Source organism: Coregonus lavaretus (genome assembly GCF_964263955.1).
Source record: "Coregonus lavaretus genome assembly, chromosome: 28".
Lineage (NCBI taxonomy): Eukaryota > Metazoa > Chordata > Actinopteri > Salmoniformes > Salmonidae > Coregonus > Coregonus lavaretus.
In genome coordinates, this window is record NC_140015.1 from 661,776 (window position 1) to 681,285 (window position 19,510).

The following is a 19,510-nucleotide window of genomic DNA, read 5'->3' on the forward strand; positions in this document are numbered from 1 at the left end:
ATGTCATGGCTTTAGAAGCTTCTGATAGGCTAATTGACATCATTTGAGTCAATTGGAGGTATACCTGTGGATGTATTTCAAGGCCTACCTTCAAACTCAGTACCTCTTTGCTTGACATCATGGTAAAATCTAAAGAAATCAGCCAAGACCTCAGAAAAAAATTTGTAGACCTCCACAAGTCTGGTTCATACTTGGGAGCAATTTCCAGATGCCTGAATGTACCACGTTTATCTGTACAAACAATAGTACGCAAGTATAAACACCATGGGACCACGCAGCCGTCATACCGCTCAGAAAGGAGATGCGTCTCCTAGAGATGAACGTACTTTGGTGCGAAAAGTGCAAATCAATCCCAGAACAACAGCAAATGACCTTGTGAAGATGCTGAAGGAAACTGGTAAAAAAGTATCTACAGTGGGGAAAAAAAGTATTTAGTCAGCCACCAATTGTGCAAGTTCTCCCACTCAAAAAGATGAGAGGCCTGTAATTTTCATCATAGGTACACATCAACTATGGCAGACAAAATGAGAAAAAAAAATCCAGAAAATCACATTGTAGGATTTCTAATTAATTTATTTGCAAATTATGGTGGAAAATAAGTATTTGGTCAATAACAAAAGTTTCTCAATACTTTGTTATATACCCTTTGTTGGCAATGACACAGGTCAAACGTTTTCTGTAAGTCTTCACAAGGTTTTCACACACTGTTGCTGGTATTTTGGCCCATTCCTCCATGCAGATCTCCTCTAGAGCAGTGATGTTTTGGGGCTGTCACTGGGCAACACGGACTTTCAACTCCCTCCAAAGATTTTCTATGGGGTTGAGATCTGGAGACTGGCTAGGCCACTCCAGGACCTTGAAATGCTTCTTACGAAGCCACTCCTTCGTTGCCCGGGCGGTGTGTTTGGGATCATTGTCATGCTGAAAGACCCAGCCACGTTTCATCTTCAATGCCCTTGCTGATGGAAGGAGGGTTTCACTCAAAATCTCACGATACATGGCCCCATTCATTCTTTCCTTTACACGGATCAGTCGTCCTGGACCCTTTGCAGAAAAACAGCCCCAAAGCATGATGTTTCCACCCCCATGCTTCACAGTAGGTATGGTGTTCTTTGGATGCAACTCAGCATTCTTTGTCCTCCAAACACGACGAGTTGAGTTTTTACCAAAAAGTTATATTTTGGTTTCATCTGACCATATGACATTCTCCCAATCCTCTTCTGGATCATCCAAATGCACTCTAGCAAACTTCAGACGGGCCTGGACATGTACTGGCTTAAGCAGGGGGACACGTCTGGCACTGCAGGATTTGAGTCCCTGGCGGCGTAGTGTGTTACTGATGGTAGGCTTTGTTACTTTGGTCCCAGCTCTCTGCAGGTCATTCACTAGGTCCCCCATGGGGTTCTGGGATTTTTGCTCACCGTTCTTGTGATCATTTTGACCCCATTTCTTCAAACCAAGCTGCTTACCTATTGCATATTCAGTCTTCCCAGCCTGGTGCAGGTCTACAATTTTGTTTCTTGTGTCCTTTGACAGCTCTTTGGTCTTGGCCATAGTGGTTTGGAGTGTGACTGTTTGAGGTTGTGGACAGGTGTCTTTTATACTGATAACAAGTTCAAACAGGTGCCATTAATACAGGTAACGAGTGGAGGACAGAGGAGCCTCTTAAAGAAGAAGTTACAGGTCTGTGAGAGCCAGAAATCTTGCTTGTTTGTAGGTGAACAAATACTTATTTTCCACCATAATTTGCAAATAAATTCATAAAAAATCCTACAATGTGATTTTCTGGATTTCTTTTTCTCAATTTGTCTGTCATAGTTGACGTGTACCTATGATGAAAATTACAGGCCTCTCTCATCTTTTTAAGTGGGAGAACTTGCACAATTGGTGGCTGACTAAATACTTTTTTCCCCCACTGTATATCCACAGTAAAACGAGTCTTATATCGACATAACCTGAAAGGCCACTCAGCAAGGAAGAAGCCACTGCTCCAAAACCACCATAAAAAAGCCAGACTACGGTTTGCAACTGCACATGGGGACAAATATCGTACTTTTTGGAGAAATGTCCTCTGGTCTGATGAAACAAAAATAGAACTGTTTGGCCATAATGACCATTGTTATGTTTGGAGGAAAAAGTAGGTTGCTTGCAAGCCGAAGACACCATCCCAACTGTGAAGCACGGGGGTGGCAGCATCATGCTGTGGGGGTGCTTTGCTGCAGGAGGGATTGGTGCACTTCACAAAATAGATGACATCATGAGGAAGGAAAATTATGTGGATATATTGAAGCAACATCTCAAGACATCACTCAGGAAGTTAAAGCTTGGTCACAAATGGGTCTTCCAAATGGACAATGACCCCAAGCATACTTCCAAAGTTGTGGCAGTATGGCTTAAGGACAAGAAAGTCAAGGTATTGGAGTGGCCATCACAAAGCCCTGACCTCAATCCTAAAGAAAATGTGTGGGCAGAACTGAAAAAGCGTGTGCGAGCAAGGAGGCCTACAAACCTGACTCAGTTACAGCTCTGTCAGAAGGAATGGGCCAAAAGTCACCCAACTTATTGTGGGAAGCTTGTGGGAGGCTACCCAAAACATTTGACCCAAGTTAAACAATTTAAAGGCAACGCTACCAAATACTAATTGAGTGTATGTAAACTTCTGACCCACTGGGAATGTGATGAAAGAAATAAAAGCTTAAATAATCATTCTCTCTACTATTATTCAGAAATTTCACATTCTTAAAATAAAATGGAGATCCTAACTGACCCAAGACAGGGAATTGTTAGTAGGATTAAATGTCAGGAATTGTGAAAAACTGAGTTTAAGTGTATTTGGGTGTATGTAAACTTCTGACTGTACATACCAGGCGGTGTCTGAGGAAGCCCCGAAAAATGTCCAAAGACTCCACCCACCCCAGCCATGGTCTGTTTTCTCTGCTACGTTCTGGCAGGCAGTACCGGAGCATTGGGTCTCAGACAAACAGGCTACAAGACAGCTTCTATCCCCAAACACTGACACTTTTGAACAGCCAAAGACTCCAGGCACTGAGACTTTTGAACAGCTAGGCAATGGCTGCCCGCCCTCATCCATGGTCTAGCTGCACTAACTATCTGCACTGACTATATACTATATCACGGGTTTCTACTCACACATTCACTCACGCCTACACTGACACTCCTACACACACACGCACTGACACCAATACACTCACTCACATACAAACACACACACACCACTTTTGCTGCTGCTCTATTTACTATTATTATTATTATTATTATTTATCCTGCTACCAGTCACTTTCTCCTTACCCCTGCCTCCATATACATATCTACCTTAACCACTCCAGTTTTCCTGCACATTTGGTACTTCCTTTCTCGTGTTTTTCTTATTTCTTCTTAATTGTGTATACAAATAATCTACTTCATACTATTTGATATTGAAAACTGCATTGTTGGGAAAGAGTTAGCAAGTAAGCATTTCATTGTACTTGTGCATGTAACAATAAAACTGGAAACTTCTGTGTAACTGTTGATGATCAATTTGATTAATTAACTTCATTGTGATATTTGTTAAGAATAAAGTATGCTTTTTTGACTTTTTTATTTAAAATATTGTATGTTGTATTTTCCAAAGTGTCCACCAGAAGGAAGATTATAAGATATGTATTTTACATTATAAGGTATTTTGGTATGACAATATACAGTACACTAAGTGTACAAAACATTTTGTTGGGGCATGGACTCTACAAGGTGTCGAAAGCATTCCACAGGGATGCTGGCCCATGTTTCCTTCAATGCTTCCCACAGTTGTGTCAAGTTGGCTGGATGTCCTTTGGGTGGTGGACCATTCTTGATACACATGGGAAATTGCTGAGCTTGAAAAACCCAGCAGCATTGCAGTTCTTGACACAAACTGGTGTGCCTGGCACCTACTACCATACCCCGTTCAAAGGCACTCAAATCTTTTGTCTTGCCCATTCACACTCTGAAAGGCACACATACACAATCCATGCCTCAATTGTCTTAATTCTTTAAAATCCTTATTTAACCTTTTACTGCAGTGGGCTAAATCAGGGTCACACAAAGTGATTATTGGTAGTCTTAAAGAAATCTATTTTGAAACAAAATTATACACCTAACACACATGGTTATCGGCTTTAAAAAAAGAAGGTTTGCATCCCAACATTACACTTTATATACATCACAGAAGACTGAAATATAACAAAACTGTTTGACATTGAAAAATCAGATTTTCTTTGTAAAATAAAATAAAAATCTTTATTAATTTTGAAATTATTCCACCAATGAGGCCAAAGAGGGTGCTTTTGGTCATTTAGTGCAGGAAAGGGCTAACCAGTCTATTTCCCTTCATTTACACTGATTGAAGTGGATTTAATAAGTGACATCAATAGCTAGGGATCATAGCTTTCACCTGGATTTACCTGGTTAGTCTATGTCATGGAAAGAGCACGTGTTCCTAAGGTTTTGTACACTCAGTGTATGCATCCTATGACACAGTGCTATATTTGAACCGAATAGTGTCCAGGCACCCCATTTTAACCTGTTTGACCACAGTAAAAGTCCAGCAAATACTTACGACTAAGCTTTTTGTTCAAAGTCACCCTACTGTCTATTTTCAACCCCACTTTAGCTGAGTCAGGTAGTAGACAGTCCAATACAGTGTATTTCATTGGGGGCTATGGAGGGGGCGCAATAAAAAGCCAGCAACTGTCCGTACGACACAGCCCCCCTCCAAAACTAAACATATTTGGTTAGTAGAGACCCTACTGAATCTTTTCCAACTCTCTTTAGTTGAGACAGGTAGTGAATGTTTTATTCTACAGTCCAATATGTATTCCATATACAGTGAGCTTGTTCTGTTGCATGGGTAAATAGTCACAAACTCTGAATTTAATTCGTATTTATTAGCAAAAGATAGTATGACAACTGCTGGGCACAGCACATAGCATTCTGGTTTCACAGAACTAGGATAAGACACATGAGGTTTTCAGCCACTAGAGGGTGCTACTAGGACAATACACATGAGGCTATAAGCCACTAAGCCATTGAGTATAATCACAGATAGAACAGTGTTAATTATACATTTACATTTACATTTTAGTCATTTAGCAGACGCTCTTATCCAGAGCGACTTACAGTTAGCACATACATTATTTTATCGAACCCACAACCCTGGCGTTGCAAACGCCATGCTCTACCAACTGAGCTACATCCCCTGCTTATAAAAAAAAAATATTTGGTATAATCATCCAGTTATACAGCAAACTGGAAATAAATTACAACTATGATAGGATCTGTAAGAACCAATAAACACTTTTAAGCATAGCACCAGTCATATACATAACATACAATTACATTAAAAACATAGCCATTTCCCAATGTTCTCCACCTTATAATATTATGTATCTTATAGTAGTAAGTAGTAATTAATAGTTAGTAGCAGTTATAATTTTGTAACATAGTTTTGTAACATAATTTTAAGATCATGCACTATGACTATGCAAAGCTGCAAAAAAAATATGAATTCAGTATCATACGCATAGCGTTTTAGCGCAGACTTTTATTTTGAAGGCAAAATCGGAAAACCGGAAGAATTTTTGTTTGCTGCCGGGACGCTTACGCTAATCTTGTCGATGATGTTAGCTAATCAAGCAAGCTGAACATGTCAAAATGACCCCGTCCTAATTAACCACAGTATTTCCCTAATTAGTACAACTAGCTAGCAACCTAGTTAAGTGTTGTTGTTTTTTCCGTTGGCGTTGTTTTAAATTCACATTTTAATAGCATTGGAGATTTGGAACCACCACAATAGTTAATCGCTAACGTTAGCTAGCAAGTCGGCTAGCCTGGTGAGTACATTATTAGCTAGCTAACGGCTTGCCTTTAGCATCCAACCAGAGACGGTACGGTAGCTTGAAACTAACGTTAGTAAATGTAGCTAGCTAGGAAACAAGCCAACTACTAACCAGCAAGTTAGCTAGTGTGATTGGCGCGAGCTACTTTGCTAGCCAACGTTGGCTTGCTGTCTTACAGTGTCTGGAAAACTAATTTGCTAACAGTTACCCATTCAAATTTCACCTGGACATGATGCTGGCCTAGAAGTAGGCAGGGCTAACCCGTTTTGGTGATTTTGGGTAGCTAAATCATCAAAATAAATACATCACAACACGTTTTTGGACTCATCCAACAGTTTTACCCGATTAAGTAGCTACAATATCATTGGAAACTGTAGATTATAATTTAACATGAAAAATTGTGACTTGTTTCAGTTTTTTGAAATTATGTTTGTGTCCACAATTGTCCAGTGTTTGATCGGTACCAGAGAGTAATTATGTTCTGATTTCAGAATTAAATAGCAGAGTAGAGGAAGAATTTATTCGCTCTCATTTTGTCTTAAATTGTTGGGAAAGTGGTCAAAGTAGCTGATTTGTGTCAAAGTAACATTGTTTATAGTGAATAGAATGTATGGATTGGATGTCACAATGGGACCTTTAGAATGCTGAGGAAATCCCATGAAAGTGGATGGAGGACAAAAAGTATAAAATCTATCAAAAAGTTGTATGCAAGCACACTATTCCAGACCAGTCTACACGTTTTAAAGTTTGAAAGAGGTTTCTAGCTTAAATGGTGTAAGAGGAGTAGCGTTGTAAAGAATAATAACTATACATCAGAAATCATTCTTACAATATCTAAAGTTTAATGTTAAAAGTTAGTCTTAAAAAAAAAAAATATTCACCCCAATTTCGTGTTATCCAATTGGTAGTTACAGTCATGTCCCATCGCTGCAACTCCCATACTGACTCGGGAGAGGCGAAGGTCGAGATTTGTACATTTACATTTACATCATTTAGCAGACGCTCTTATCCAGAGCGACTTTTTTTTTTTTTTATGTTGGGGGAGGGGTGGGGTAGAATGATTACTTGATACTATTCCAGGTATTCCTTAAAGAGGTAGGGTTTCAAGTGTCTCCGGAAGGTGGTCAGTGACTCCGCTGTCCTGGCGTCGTGGGGGAGCTTGTTCCACCATTGGGGTGCTAGAGCAGCAAATAGCTTTGAATGGGCTGAGCGGGAACTGTGCTTCCGTAGAGGTAGGGGAGCTAGCAGGCCAGAGGTGGATGAACGTGGTGCCCTCGTTTGGGTGTAGGGTCTGATCAGAGCCTGAAGGGACGGAGGTGCCGTTTCCCTCACAGCTCCGTAGGCAAGCACAATGGTCTTGTAGTAGATGCGAGCCTCAACTGGAAGCCAGTGTTTTGTGCGGAGGAGCGGGGTGACATGAGAGAACTTGGGAAGGTTGAACACCAGACGGGCTGCAGCGTTCTGGATAAGTTGTAGGGGTTTAATGGCACAGGCAGGGAGCCCAGCCAACAGCGAGTTGCAGTAATCCAGACGGGAGATGACAAGTGCCTGGATTAGGGGCTGCAGGTAGCTTAGTGGTTAAGAGCATTGTGCCAGTAACCGAAAGGTCGCTGGTTCTAATCCCCGAGCCGACTAGGTGAAAAATCTGTCGATGTGCCCTTGAGCAAGGCACTTAACCCTAATTGCTCCTGTAAGTCGCTCTGGATAAGAGCGTCTGCTAAATGACTAAAATGTAAATGTAATTAGGACCTGTGCCGCTTTCTGTGTAAGAAAGGGTCGTATTCTGCGAATGTTGTAGAGCATGAACCTGCAGGATCGGTTCACCGCTTTGATGTTAGCGGAGAACGACAGGGTGTTGTCCAGGGTCACGCCAAGGTTATTTGCACTCTGGGAGGAGGACACAATGGAGTTGTCAACCGTGATGGCGAGATCATGGAGCGGGCAGTCCTTCCCCGGGAGGAAGAGCAGCTCCGTCTTGCCAAGGTTCAGCTTGAGGTGGTGATCCGACATCCACACTGATATGTCTGCCAGACATGCAGAGATGCGATTCGCCACCTGGTTATCAGAAGGGGGAAAGGAGAAAATTAATTGTGTCGTCTGCGTAGCAATGATAGGAGAGACCATGTGAGGATATGACAGAGCCAAGTGACTTGGTGTATAGAGAGAATAGGAGAGGGCCTAGAACTGAGCCCTGGGGGACACCAGTGGTGAGAGCACGTGGTGCGGAGAGAGATTCTCGCCACGCCACCTGGTAGGAGCGACCTGTCAGGTAGGACGCAATCCAATTCATCCTCAAACACGACCCTGCCAAACCGCACTGCTTCTTGACCTGGCCCGCCACAAAGAGTTGCTAGAGCACGATGGGACAAGGACATCCCGGCCGGCTACGACACAGCCTGGGATCGAACCCGGGTCTGTAGTGACGCCTCTAGCTCTGCTAAGCCACTCGGGAGGCAAAAGTTACATTCCTAAAACTTAAGTTGAAAATGACGCTGTCGCTGCTTCCTGTTGACTAGACATATTGATAACTAGCCCAATGTTAAAACACAGTTTTAAAGTGTCTAAATCAATAACCAATATGCAGAAATATGCAAGTCCTGTTAAAACTAACACTACTCAAAAATCACACGGAATATGGGAATAATGTGTACATCACTGGTTAGAGGACAATGTGTAGAAGACGGCTAGCTACATTTTGAAGTGTTGCATTTTGCCGTGCGGAAGCAGAGAGAACAATCTATGACTAGGGTGACTGGAATCTTTGACCATGTTTTGGCCGTCCTCTGACACCGCCTAGTATATAGGTCCTGGATGGCAGGAAGCTTGGCCCCAGTTATGTACTGGGCCATACGCACTACCCTCTGTAGCGCCTTACGGTCGGATGCCGAGCAGTTGCCATATCAGGCGGTGATGCAACCGGTCAGGATGCTCTCGATGGTACAGCTGTAGAATTTTTTTGAGGATCTGTGGACCCATGCCAAATCTTTCAAGTCTCCTGAGGGGGAAAAGGCGTTGTCGTACCCTCTTCACGACTTTCTTGGTGTGTTTGGACCATGATAGTTCGTTGGTGATGTGGACACCAAGGAACTTGAAAATCTCGACCCCGGTCCTCTACAGCCCGTTCGATGTGAATGGGGGCGTGTTCGGCCCTCCTTTTCCTGTAGTCCTCGATCATCTCCTTTGTGTTGCTCACTTTTAGGGAGAGGTTGTTGTCCTGTCACCACACTGCCAGGTCTCTGACCTCCTCCCTATAGGCTGTCTCATCGTTGTCGGTGATCAGGCCTACCACCGTTGTGTCGTCAGCAAACTTAATGATGGTGTTGGAGTTGTGCTTGGCCACGCAGTCGTGGGTGAACAGGGAGTACAGGAGGGGACTAAGCATGCACCCCTGAGGGGCCTCGGTATTGAGGATCAGCATGGTAGATCGGTTGTTGCCGACCCTTAACAGCTGGGGGCGGCCCGTCAGGAAGTCCAGGATCCAGTTGCAGAGGAAGTGTTTAGTCCCAGGGTCCTTAGCTTAGTGATGAGCTTTGTGGGCACTATGGTGTTGAACGCTGAGCTGTAGACCTCCACAAGTCTGGTTCATCCTTGGGAGCAATTTCCAAATGCCTGAAGGTACCACGTTCATCTGTACAAACAATAGTATGCAAGTATAAACACCATGGGACCACGCAGCCGTCATACAGCTCAGAAAGGAGACGCGTTCTGTCTCCTAGAGATGAACATACTTTGGTGTGAAAATGCAAATCAATCCTAGAACAACAGCAAAGGACCTTGTGAAGATGCTGGAGGAAACGGGTACAAAAGTATCTATATCCACAGTAAAACGAGTCCTATATCGACATAACCTGAAAGGCCGCTCAGCAAGGAAGAAGCCACTGCTCCAAAACCGCCATAAAAAAGCCAAACTACGGTTTGCAACTGCACATGGGGACAAAGATCGTACTTCTTGGAGAAATGTCCTCTGGTGGTCTGATGAAACAAAAATAGAACTGCTTGGCCATAATGACCATCGTTACGTTTGGAGGAAAAACGGGGCAGCTTGCAAGCCGAAGAACACCATCCCAGCCGTGAAGCACGGGGGTGGCAGCATCATGCTGTGGGGGTGCTTTACTACAGGAGGGACTGGTGCACTTCACAAAATAGATGGCATCATGAGGAAGGAAAATTATGTGGATTTATTGAAGCAACATCTCAAGACATCAGTCAGGAAGTTAAAGCTTGGTCGCAAATGGGTCTTCCAAATGGACAATGACCCCAAGCATACTTCCAAAGTTGTGGTAAAATGGCTTAAGGACAACAAAGTCAAGGTGTTGGAGTGGCCGTCACAAAGCCCTGACCTCAGTCCTATAGAATATGTGTGGGCAGAACTGAAAAAGCGTGTGCGAGCAAGGAGGCCTACAAACCTGACTCAGTTACACCAGCTCTGTCAGGAGGAATGGGCCAAAATTCACCCAACTTATTGTGGGAAGCTTATGGAAGGCTACCCAAAACATTTGACCCAAGTTAAACAATTTAAAGGCAACGCTACCAAATACTAATTGAGTGTATGTAAACTTCTGACCCACTGGGAATGTGATGAAAGAAATAAAAGCTTAAATAAATAATCTCTCTACTATTATTTTGACATTTCACATTCTTAATATAAAGTGGTGATCCTAACTGACCTAAGACGGGGCATTTTTACTAGGATTAAATGTCAGGAATTGTGAAACTGAGTTTAAATGTATTTGGCTAAGGTGTATGTAAACTTCCGACTCATGACGTTTCCACTGGATCAGAGCATTACATTTTTTCCCTTTCATGCTGAGTGGTTATCGAAAGGGAGAGAGCTGGAAAGATCTTTCTAATACATTTGAGGAACTAATGTAATTCTCAATGGATGTAAAAACAGACTTTGTTTGCTTGCTGTTTGAGGTGAAGAAAACATTACTTTGAGAAGCTCCACAGGTCATTAGTGGTGGTGCGTGAAGCCAATCAGAAATACTATCAGAAACCCCAAATGGGCACACTTATATGCCTACATTTGTGCGCAGGCCAGGTAGCCTATAGGACTACTTCTATGCGTGCGCGTCTTTACTCAAAATTGACAGGAGCGCTCCAAACAAAAGACAATGACTAAATTGACAGAACTCATAAATAGAATTTAATAAACCAAAACTTGTTTCTCACAAGTGTAGCATAGGTTGTGCACTCTGCAAACAATGTGTCATCTCCCAGATATTACTATTTCTAAAACAAGCCATAGAAAGTTGGTTGCAATTTCAATTAAATCCTCCAGAAACGACAGAACAAATAATGCAACAAATATTGTGGTTAAACTCAAATATACTAATTGATAAAAAACCATTGTTTTGACAAAATGTTTAAAAAAGGTATAATCTTCATAAATGATATCATCGGTAGGACTGGTGGAGTTATGTCGCACATGCAGCTAACAAAAACATATGGAAATGTCTGCTCTACCCAAAATTACAACCAAATAATTGCATCCTTACCGCAAAAATGGAAGAGGAAAGTGGAAGGAGGAGAAAGTAAGGAACTTGTCTGTCGGCCTTGCATTAAAGAACATAATTGGTTAAGGAAAACTGTGATAAATAAAAAAGTATATCAGTTTCATTTAAGGACAGCCGTCCCATATAGATTGCAAAATAGTTGGGAAGAGATTTTTGACGTACCGATCCCATGGCATAGTGTTTATGAACTGATACGCAAAACGACACCGGATTAAAAACTTATGATCTTTCAATTTAAATTATTATATAAAATTCTTGCTACCAATAGAATGTTATTTATATGGGGGATACAATCTTCCCAGCTCTGCAGATTTTGCTGCGAAGAGACAATCATTAGATCATTTGTTTTGGTACTGTCCATTTGTAGCTTGTTTTTGGACACAGGTCCAGGAATGGCTAAAGGATTGCAATATTTACCTGGAGCAAACCCTGCAGATAGCACTACTGGGTGATCTGAAAAGTCATAGTCAATCGATCAATAACATAATACTATAGCAAAAATGTTTATTTTCTATTCACAATCTATAGAAACAATGAGAATAGAGAGGTTCAGAACTTTTGTAAAACATCACAGTACAGTTGAAAAATATATGGCAAATAGAAATCCTATATGGATGGTGTTAAAAGATAGATGGGAGGTGTTGCATGGAATTGACGGATGGGACTAATAACAACTAACAACAAACAATAACAAGATAACTAATAATGTAGGCACGCTGTGTCCATAATAAGTGTATGGGTTGTAGGTTGGGAGCTTTTGTGAAGGAGCACAGTTAGAAAAAGAAATGGCATATAGAAGCAAACCGGATGGACATCATGAAAATGATCGGAGAGGTTGAGAGTAGAAGAAGTTCAGGAGAAAGAACAAACAAAATGTAATTATTGTAAAATTGACTCTGTCCATAAAATGTAGATAGTGGGTATGGGCTGGAAGTAGAGGCCTAGGCGTTGTTGTTCACTAGTTTACTCCAAGTGGGGAAAGGGTGGCGGGGTTGGAAAGTAATAAAGGGGAATATATATATATATTTTTGTAAAGGATATGTATGTGGGTGTATATGTGTGTGTGTGTGTATATGTGTGTATGTGTGTATATATATATATATATATATATATATATATATATATATATATATATATATATATATATATAAAACATGGGGGATTGGAAGTGACGCAGACAATTACATTGATGGAAGTTACAATCTATCTGCAATATTAAGCTGATCTACCCCCCCCCCCCCCCCCCCCCCCTATTCTATTTTGGTTTCATCTGACCATATGACATTCTCCCAATCCTCTTCTGGATCATCCAAATGCACTCTAGCAAACTTCAGACGGGCCTGGACATGTACTGGCTTAAGCAGGGGGACACGTCTCGCACTGCAGGATTTGAGTCCCTGGTGGCATAGTGTGTTACTGATGGTAGGCTTTGTTACTTTGGTCCCAGCTCTCTGCAGGTCATTCACTAGGTCCCCCCGTGTGGTTCTTGTGATCATTTTGACCCCACGGGGTGAGATCTTGCGTGGAGCCCCAGATCGAGGGAGATTATCAGTGGTCTTGTATGTCTTCCATTTCCTAATAATTGCTCCCACAGTTGATTTCTTCAAACCAAGCTGCTTACCTATTGCAGATTCAGTCTTCCCAGCCTGGTGCAGGTCTACAATTTTGTTTCTGGTGTCCTTTGACAGCTCTTTGGTCTTGGCCATAGTGGAGTTTGGAGTGTGACTGTTTGAGGTTGTGGACAGGTGTCTTTTTATACTGATAACAAGTTCAAACAGGTGCCATTAATACAGGTAACGAGTGGAGGACAGAGGAGCCTCTTAAAGAAGTTGTTACAGGTCTGTGAGAGCCAGAAATCTTGCTTGTTTGTAGGTGACCAAATACTTATTTTCCACCATAATTTGCAAATAAATTCATTAAAAATCCTACAATGTGATTTTCTGGAATTTTCTTTCTCAATTTGTCTGTCATAGTTGACGTGTACCTATGATGAAAATTACAGGCCTCTCTCATCTTTTTAAGTGGGAGAATTTGCACAATTGGTGGCTGACTAAATACTTTTTTTCCCCACTATGTATTCATTCGGGTTCACAGTGCGGTCGAACAGAGGTCCCCATGTACCGTTACACCCCTAACATCCACCTCATTTTTCTTATATGTTGACAGTTGTATTTGTTTTTGATCATTCAATCAATTGAAATTACATCCCTCAACTGTGGTTTTCTGTTTTTAAATCAGGAACTTCTGTAACTGCAAGCGTGCCTGATGTCTGCCGAGGCTTCTGCAGGGAGTGTGGCAGCTGCCTCCGTCCCCGCCACCAAGTCATCTGGCTGGGGCAGCGAGGAGAAGGGGGTTGGAGGGGGTCTTGCGGGGAGTAAATATGTGAAGCTGAATGTTGGGGGCTCCCTGCATTACACCACGGTACAGACCCTGAGTAAAGAGGACGGCCTACTAAGGAGCATGTGCAATGGAGGAGCAGAGGTCACCATAGATTCAGAGGGTAGGTATGGACCTATGTGTATTATTTATGTATGCCAGTGTTTCCCAATATGTTATTCTAGGATCACGCAGGCTTGCACATTTTTGTTCCAGTCCAGCACTACCACACTTGATACAGCTAGTCAACTAATGGTCACCAATGTTGGGAATCAGGTGTGCTAATGCTGGAAGAAAACATGTAGTCCTAATGGAGCCAAAGGAACGGATTGGAAACACTGGGCTGTGTTCAGCAGGGAATAACGGTGTGCAACATGCAATTTAATGGAAACAGTGCTGTATTGAACGACCAGTTAAAGAATGTTGTGATTTATGATGGCTCAGAGGGCAATTTTGTGCGGTGTGCTGCTGCACTGGTTTTGATATTTCAAATGGTCACACCCATATTGGTTAGTTCACACCCACCACATGGGAGCAAACATACCTCGAAGACTGAATAACGGTGCGCACCATTTTGGGAAAACGTGTCGCTCAGTACAAACCGTTTACTCCCGTTTGCAGCGTGTGATGGGATGTGATTTATTTACCTTTAGTTTTCTCCATATTCTCAGGAATGACTAAAGCAATCGCCACATGGAAAAATTAGAAATTTAGATGAGATTGATTCTTGCCTATGTCGAATCAGTTCTCACTCCTTCTCAATCTTTTTCCTCTCTCTTAGGCTGGGTAGTGTTGGACAGGTGTGGTCACCATTTTGGCTTGGTGCTGAACTTTATGCGGGACGGCTCGGTACCGCTTCCAGAGTCCCACCGAGAGCTGGAGGAAGTTCTGAAGGAAGCTCAGTACTACAGGGTGCAGGGACTAGTCCAGCACTGCACCTCTGCCATGCAGGTAAGACCCAGACTGACCCAAAGTAAATTATCATTGTGTGTAAAGCACTGAGCTGAGTGTCAGTATTATTAAATTTCCTTCGCTCTTTGTGTTTGTCTTTGCGCTAAACCTGTAAGTCTTATCAAATGCTTTCAAAGTGCAATATACTGTATGTGAGTCAAATAACTATTATGCACATCATGCTTTCATTGGATCCCAATGTTTGTTTGTTTGAATACCCAGCCCAAAGTGTCAGAAGCCTCCCATAGTGTGAGTCAGATGTTCGTGTGAATCAAATGCCTTTAATGTCCCACAGAAACAAAGGGACGTCTATGAGGGGGTATGCCGCATTCCCATGATTACCTCCGCCAAAGAAGAACAGAGAATGATAACCACCTGCAGGAAGGTGAGAGAGGGATAGGAAGAGGGTGGGTGAATGGGAGGGTAGGAAGGCTGTCCATTACAGATGACAGACTGGTTTGACTTTAAATGCTTACTTTGATCTCCGACCTTAGCTCTGGTGTCATTGCTTAGCTTTAGCGCTCATACAGATTTTTAAGTCGATGTGAGTTGAGATTTTTTATTGCCTTGTGTAAAGTGTCTGAGTGTTCCGAAACGCGCTATACAAAGTTCTTATTATTAGTAAAATGGACCCTCAACATTTTTCAGCAGCTTAACTATTCCAAATTAACAGAAAATGCTCAATATTTGCTACTGTTACATTAGTTCTAATGTTTCCTGTCTCCCACAGCCTGTAGTAAAACTACAGAACAACAGAGGGAACAACAAGTATTCGTACACCAGGTAATATTTTATTTTTCCATTTTCTTTTCACCATTATTTAACCAGGTAAGCCAGTTGAGAACAAGTTCTCATTTACAACTGCAACCTGGCCAAGATAAAGCAAAGCAGTGCGATTAAAAACAACAGTTACATATGGAATAAACAAAACGCACAGTCAATAACACAATAGAAAATCTATATACAGTGTGTGCAAATGTAGTAAGTTATGGAGGTAAGGCAATAAATAGGCCATAGTGCAAAATAATTACAATTTAGTATTAACACTGGAGTGATAGATGTGCAGAAGAAGATGTGCAAATAGAGATACTGGGGTGAAAATTAGCAAAATAAATAACCTAAATAACAATATGGGGTTGAGGTAGTTGGGTGGGCTAATTACAGATGGCTGTGTACAGGTGCAGTGATCGGTAAGCTGCTCTGACAACTGATGCTTACAGTTAGTGAGGGAGATAAGGGTCTCCAGCTTCAGAGATTTTTGCAGTTTGTTCCAGTCATTTGCAGCAGAGAACTGGAAGGAATGGCGGCCAAAGGAGGTGTTGGCTTTGGGGATGACCAGTGAGATATACCTGCTGGAACGCATACTACGGGTGGGTGTTGCTATCGTGAACAATTATCTAAGATAAGGTGGGGATTTGCCTAGCAGTGATTTATAGATTACCTGGAGCCGGTGGGTTTGGCGACGAATATGTAGTGAGGGCCAGCCAACAAGAGCGTACAGGTCACAATGGTGGGTAGTATATGGGGTTCTGGTGACAAAACGGATGGCACTGTGATAGACTACATCCAATTTGCTGAGTAGAGTGTTGGAAGCTATTTTGTAAATGACATCGCCGAAGTCAAGGATCGGTAGGATAGTCAGTTTTACGAGGGCATGTTTGGCAGCATGAGTGAAGGAGGCTTTGTTGTGAAATAGGAAGCTGATTCTAGATTTAACTTTGGATTGGAGATGCTTAATGTGAGTCTGGAAGGAGAGTTTGCGGTCTAACCAGACACCTAGGTATTTGTAGTTGTCCACATATTGTAAGTCAGACCCGCCGAGAGTAGTGATTCTAGTCGGGCGGGCGGGTGCAAGCAGCGTTCGATTGAAGAGCATGCAATTAGTTTTACTAGCATTTAAGAGCAGTTGGAGGCCACAGAAGGAGTGTTGTATGGCATTGAAGCTCATTTGGAGGTTTGTTAACAGTGTCCAATGAAGGGCCAGATGTATACAAAATGGTGTCGTCTGCGTAGAGGTGGATCTGAGAGTCACCAGCAGCAAGAGCGACATCATTGATATACACAGAGAATAGAGTCAGCCCGAGAATTGAACCCTGTGGCACCCCCATAGACTGCCATAGGTCCAGACAACAGGCCCTCCGATTTGACACATTGAACTATATCTGAGAAGTAGTTGGTGAACCAGGCGAGGCAGTCATTTGAGAAACCAAGGCTATTTAGTCTGCCAATAAGAATGCGGTGATTGACAGAGTCAAAAGCCTTGGCCAGGTCGATGAAGACGGCTGCACAGTACTGTCTTTAATCGATCGCGGTTATTATATCGTTTAGGACCTTGAGTGTGGCTGAGGTGCACCCATGACCAGCTCGGAAACCAGATTGCATAGCGGAGAAGGTACGGTGGGATTCAAAATGGTCAGTGATCTGTTTGTTAACTTGGCTTTCAAATACTTTCGAAAGGCAGGGCAGGATAGATATAGGTCTGTAACAGTATGGATCTAGAGTGTCACCCCCTTTGAAGAGGGGGATGACCGCGGCAGCCTTCCAATCTCTGGGGATCTCAGATGATACGAAAGAGAGGTTGAACAGGCTAGTAATAGGGTTTGCGACAATTTCGGCTGCTAATTTTAGAAAGAAAGCGTCCAGATTGTCTAGCCCAGCTGATTTGTAGGGGTCCAGATTTAGCAGCTCTTTCAGGACGGGTGAAGGAGAAGAGGGGGGGGGGGGGCATGGGCAAGTTGCAGCGGAGGGTGCAGAGCTGGTGGCCAGGGTAGGGGTAGCCAGGTGGAAAGCATGGCCAGCCGTAGCAAAATGCTTATTGAAATTCTCGATTATCGTAGATTTATCGGTGGTGATAGTGTTTCCTTGCCTCAGTGCAGTGGGTAGCTGGGAGGAGGTGCTCTTATTCTCCATGGATTTTACAGTGTCCCAAAACTTTTGGGAGTTAGTGCTACAGGATGCACATTTCTGATGGAAAAAGCTAGCTTTTGCTTTCCTAACTGATTGTGTATATTGGTTCCTGACTTGCATATCGCGGGGGCTGTTCAATGCTAATGCAGTATACCACAGGATGTTTTTGTGCTGGTCAAGGGCAGTCAAGTCTGAGGTGAACCAGGGGCTATATCTGTTCTTAGTTCTGAATTTTTTGAATGGGGCATGCTTATTTAAGATGGAGAGGAAAGCACTTTTGAAGAACATCCAGGCGTCCTCTACTGACGGAATGATGTCAATATCCATCCAGGATACCCGGGCCAGGTCAATTAGAAAGGCCTGCTCACTGAAGTGTTTTAGGGAGCGTTTGACAGTGATGAGGGGTGGTCGTTTGACCGCGGACCCATTACGGACGCAGGCAATGAGGCAGTGATCGCTGAGATCCTGGTTGAAGACAGCGGAGGTGTATTTAGAGGGTAAATTAGTCAGGATGATATCTATGAGGGTGCCCATGTTTACGGATTTAGGATTGTACCTGGTAGGTTCCTTGATAATTTGTGTGAGATTGACGGCATCTAGTTTAGATTGTAGGATGGCCGGGGTGTTAAGCATATCCCAGTTTAGGTCACCAAGCAGTACGAACTCTGAGGATAGATGAGGGGCAAGCAATTCACATATGGTGTCCAGGGCACAACTGGGGGCTGAGGGGGGGGGGGGTCTGTAGCAAGCGGCAACAGTGAGAGACTTATTTCTGGAAAGGTGGATTTTTAGAAGTAGAAGCTCAAACTGTTTGGGCACAGACCTGGATAGTATGATAGAGCTCTGCAGGCTATCTCTACAGTAGATTGCAACCCCCCCCCCCCTTTTGGCAGGTGTATCTAGACGGAAAATGTTGTAGTTCGGAATGGAAATTTCTGAATTTTTGGTGGCCTTCCTAAGCCAAGATTCGGACACTGCTAGAACATCAGGGTTGGCGGAGTGTGCTAACGCAGTGAATAACTCAAACTTGGGGAGGAGACTTCTGATGTTAACGTGCAAGAAACCAAGGCTTTTACGGTTACAGAAGTCAACAAATGATAGCGCCTAGGGGGTAGGAGTGATACTGGGGGCTACAGGGCCTGGGTTAACCTCTACATCACCAGAGGAACAGAGGAGGAATATAATTAGGATACGGCTAAAGGCTTTAAGAACTGGACTTCTAGTGCGTTGGGTACAGGGAATAAAAGGGGCAGATTTCCGGGCGTTGTAGAATAGATTCAGGGCATTATGTACAGACAAGGATATGAGTACAGTGGAGGTACACCTAAGCATTGGATAACTATGAAAGAGATAGCATCACTGGAGGTACCGATTGAGCAGGTCTCCGCGTGTAAGTGGGTTGGGACAAAGGAGCGCTCTGAGGCTGGTTGAGCTGAACTTGGGGCTCTACAGTGAAATTGTACAATAAGAACTAACCCAAACAGCAAATGGCTTGGCATATTGACATGGGATAGAGGCATAACGCAATCACGGGTGTTATTTGAGAGGGCTAAGACAACAACTGGTAATGGTGACGAAAGTTTGGGCTGAGGCTAAACAGATAAACAGGATGGGGTACCGTGTAAAGGAACAGTCCAGCAGGCATTAGCTGTGTAGCTGAGTGATCATAAGGTCCAGTGAACAGCGCCAAATAAGTCCGGGAGCAGATCGTAGGCTGCTAAAACACAGGCGAGCAGGAGGCACGGCTGTTGATTGCGCTTGCTAGCGGGCCGGGGCTAGCAGATGGATCTTCGTGGTCGTCGCAACGGGAAGCCTGTTGAAACCACATCAGATGATTACGTCGGCAGACCAGTCGTGATGGATCGGCGGGGCTCCGTGTCGACA

General features: G+C 43.2%; 1 protein-coding gene across 1 annotated transcript in view; it reads left to right on the plus strand.

Moving 5' to 3' along the window:
• Positions 1-5,653: 5,653 nt before the first annotated feature.
• Positions 5,654-19,510, plus strand: part of LOC311103785 (BTB/POZ domain-containing adapter for CUL3-mediated RhoA degradation protein 1-like) — a 33,223-nt gene continuing 19,366 nt past the window's right edge. Inside the window, exons 1-5 of the mRNA XM_084145439.1 lie at positions 5,654-5,870; positions 13,631-13,892; positions 14,550-14,719; positions 15,015-15,104; positions 15,450-15,502. Of these exons, the coding sequence (XP_084001565.1) occupies positions 13,658-13,892; positions 14,550-14,719; positions 15,015-15,104; positions 15,450-15,502 (548 nt within the window). The 5' untranslated portion in view covers positions 5,654-5,870; positions 13,631-13,657. The remainder of the gene's footprint in view (positions 5,871-13,630; positions 13,893-14,549; positions 14,720-15,014; positions 15,105-15,449; positions 15,503-19,510) is intronic.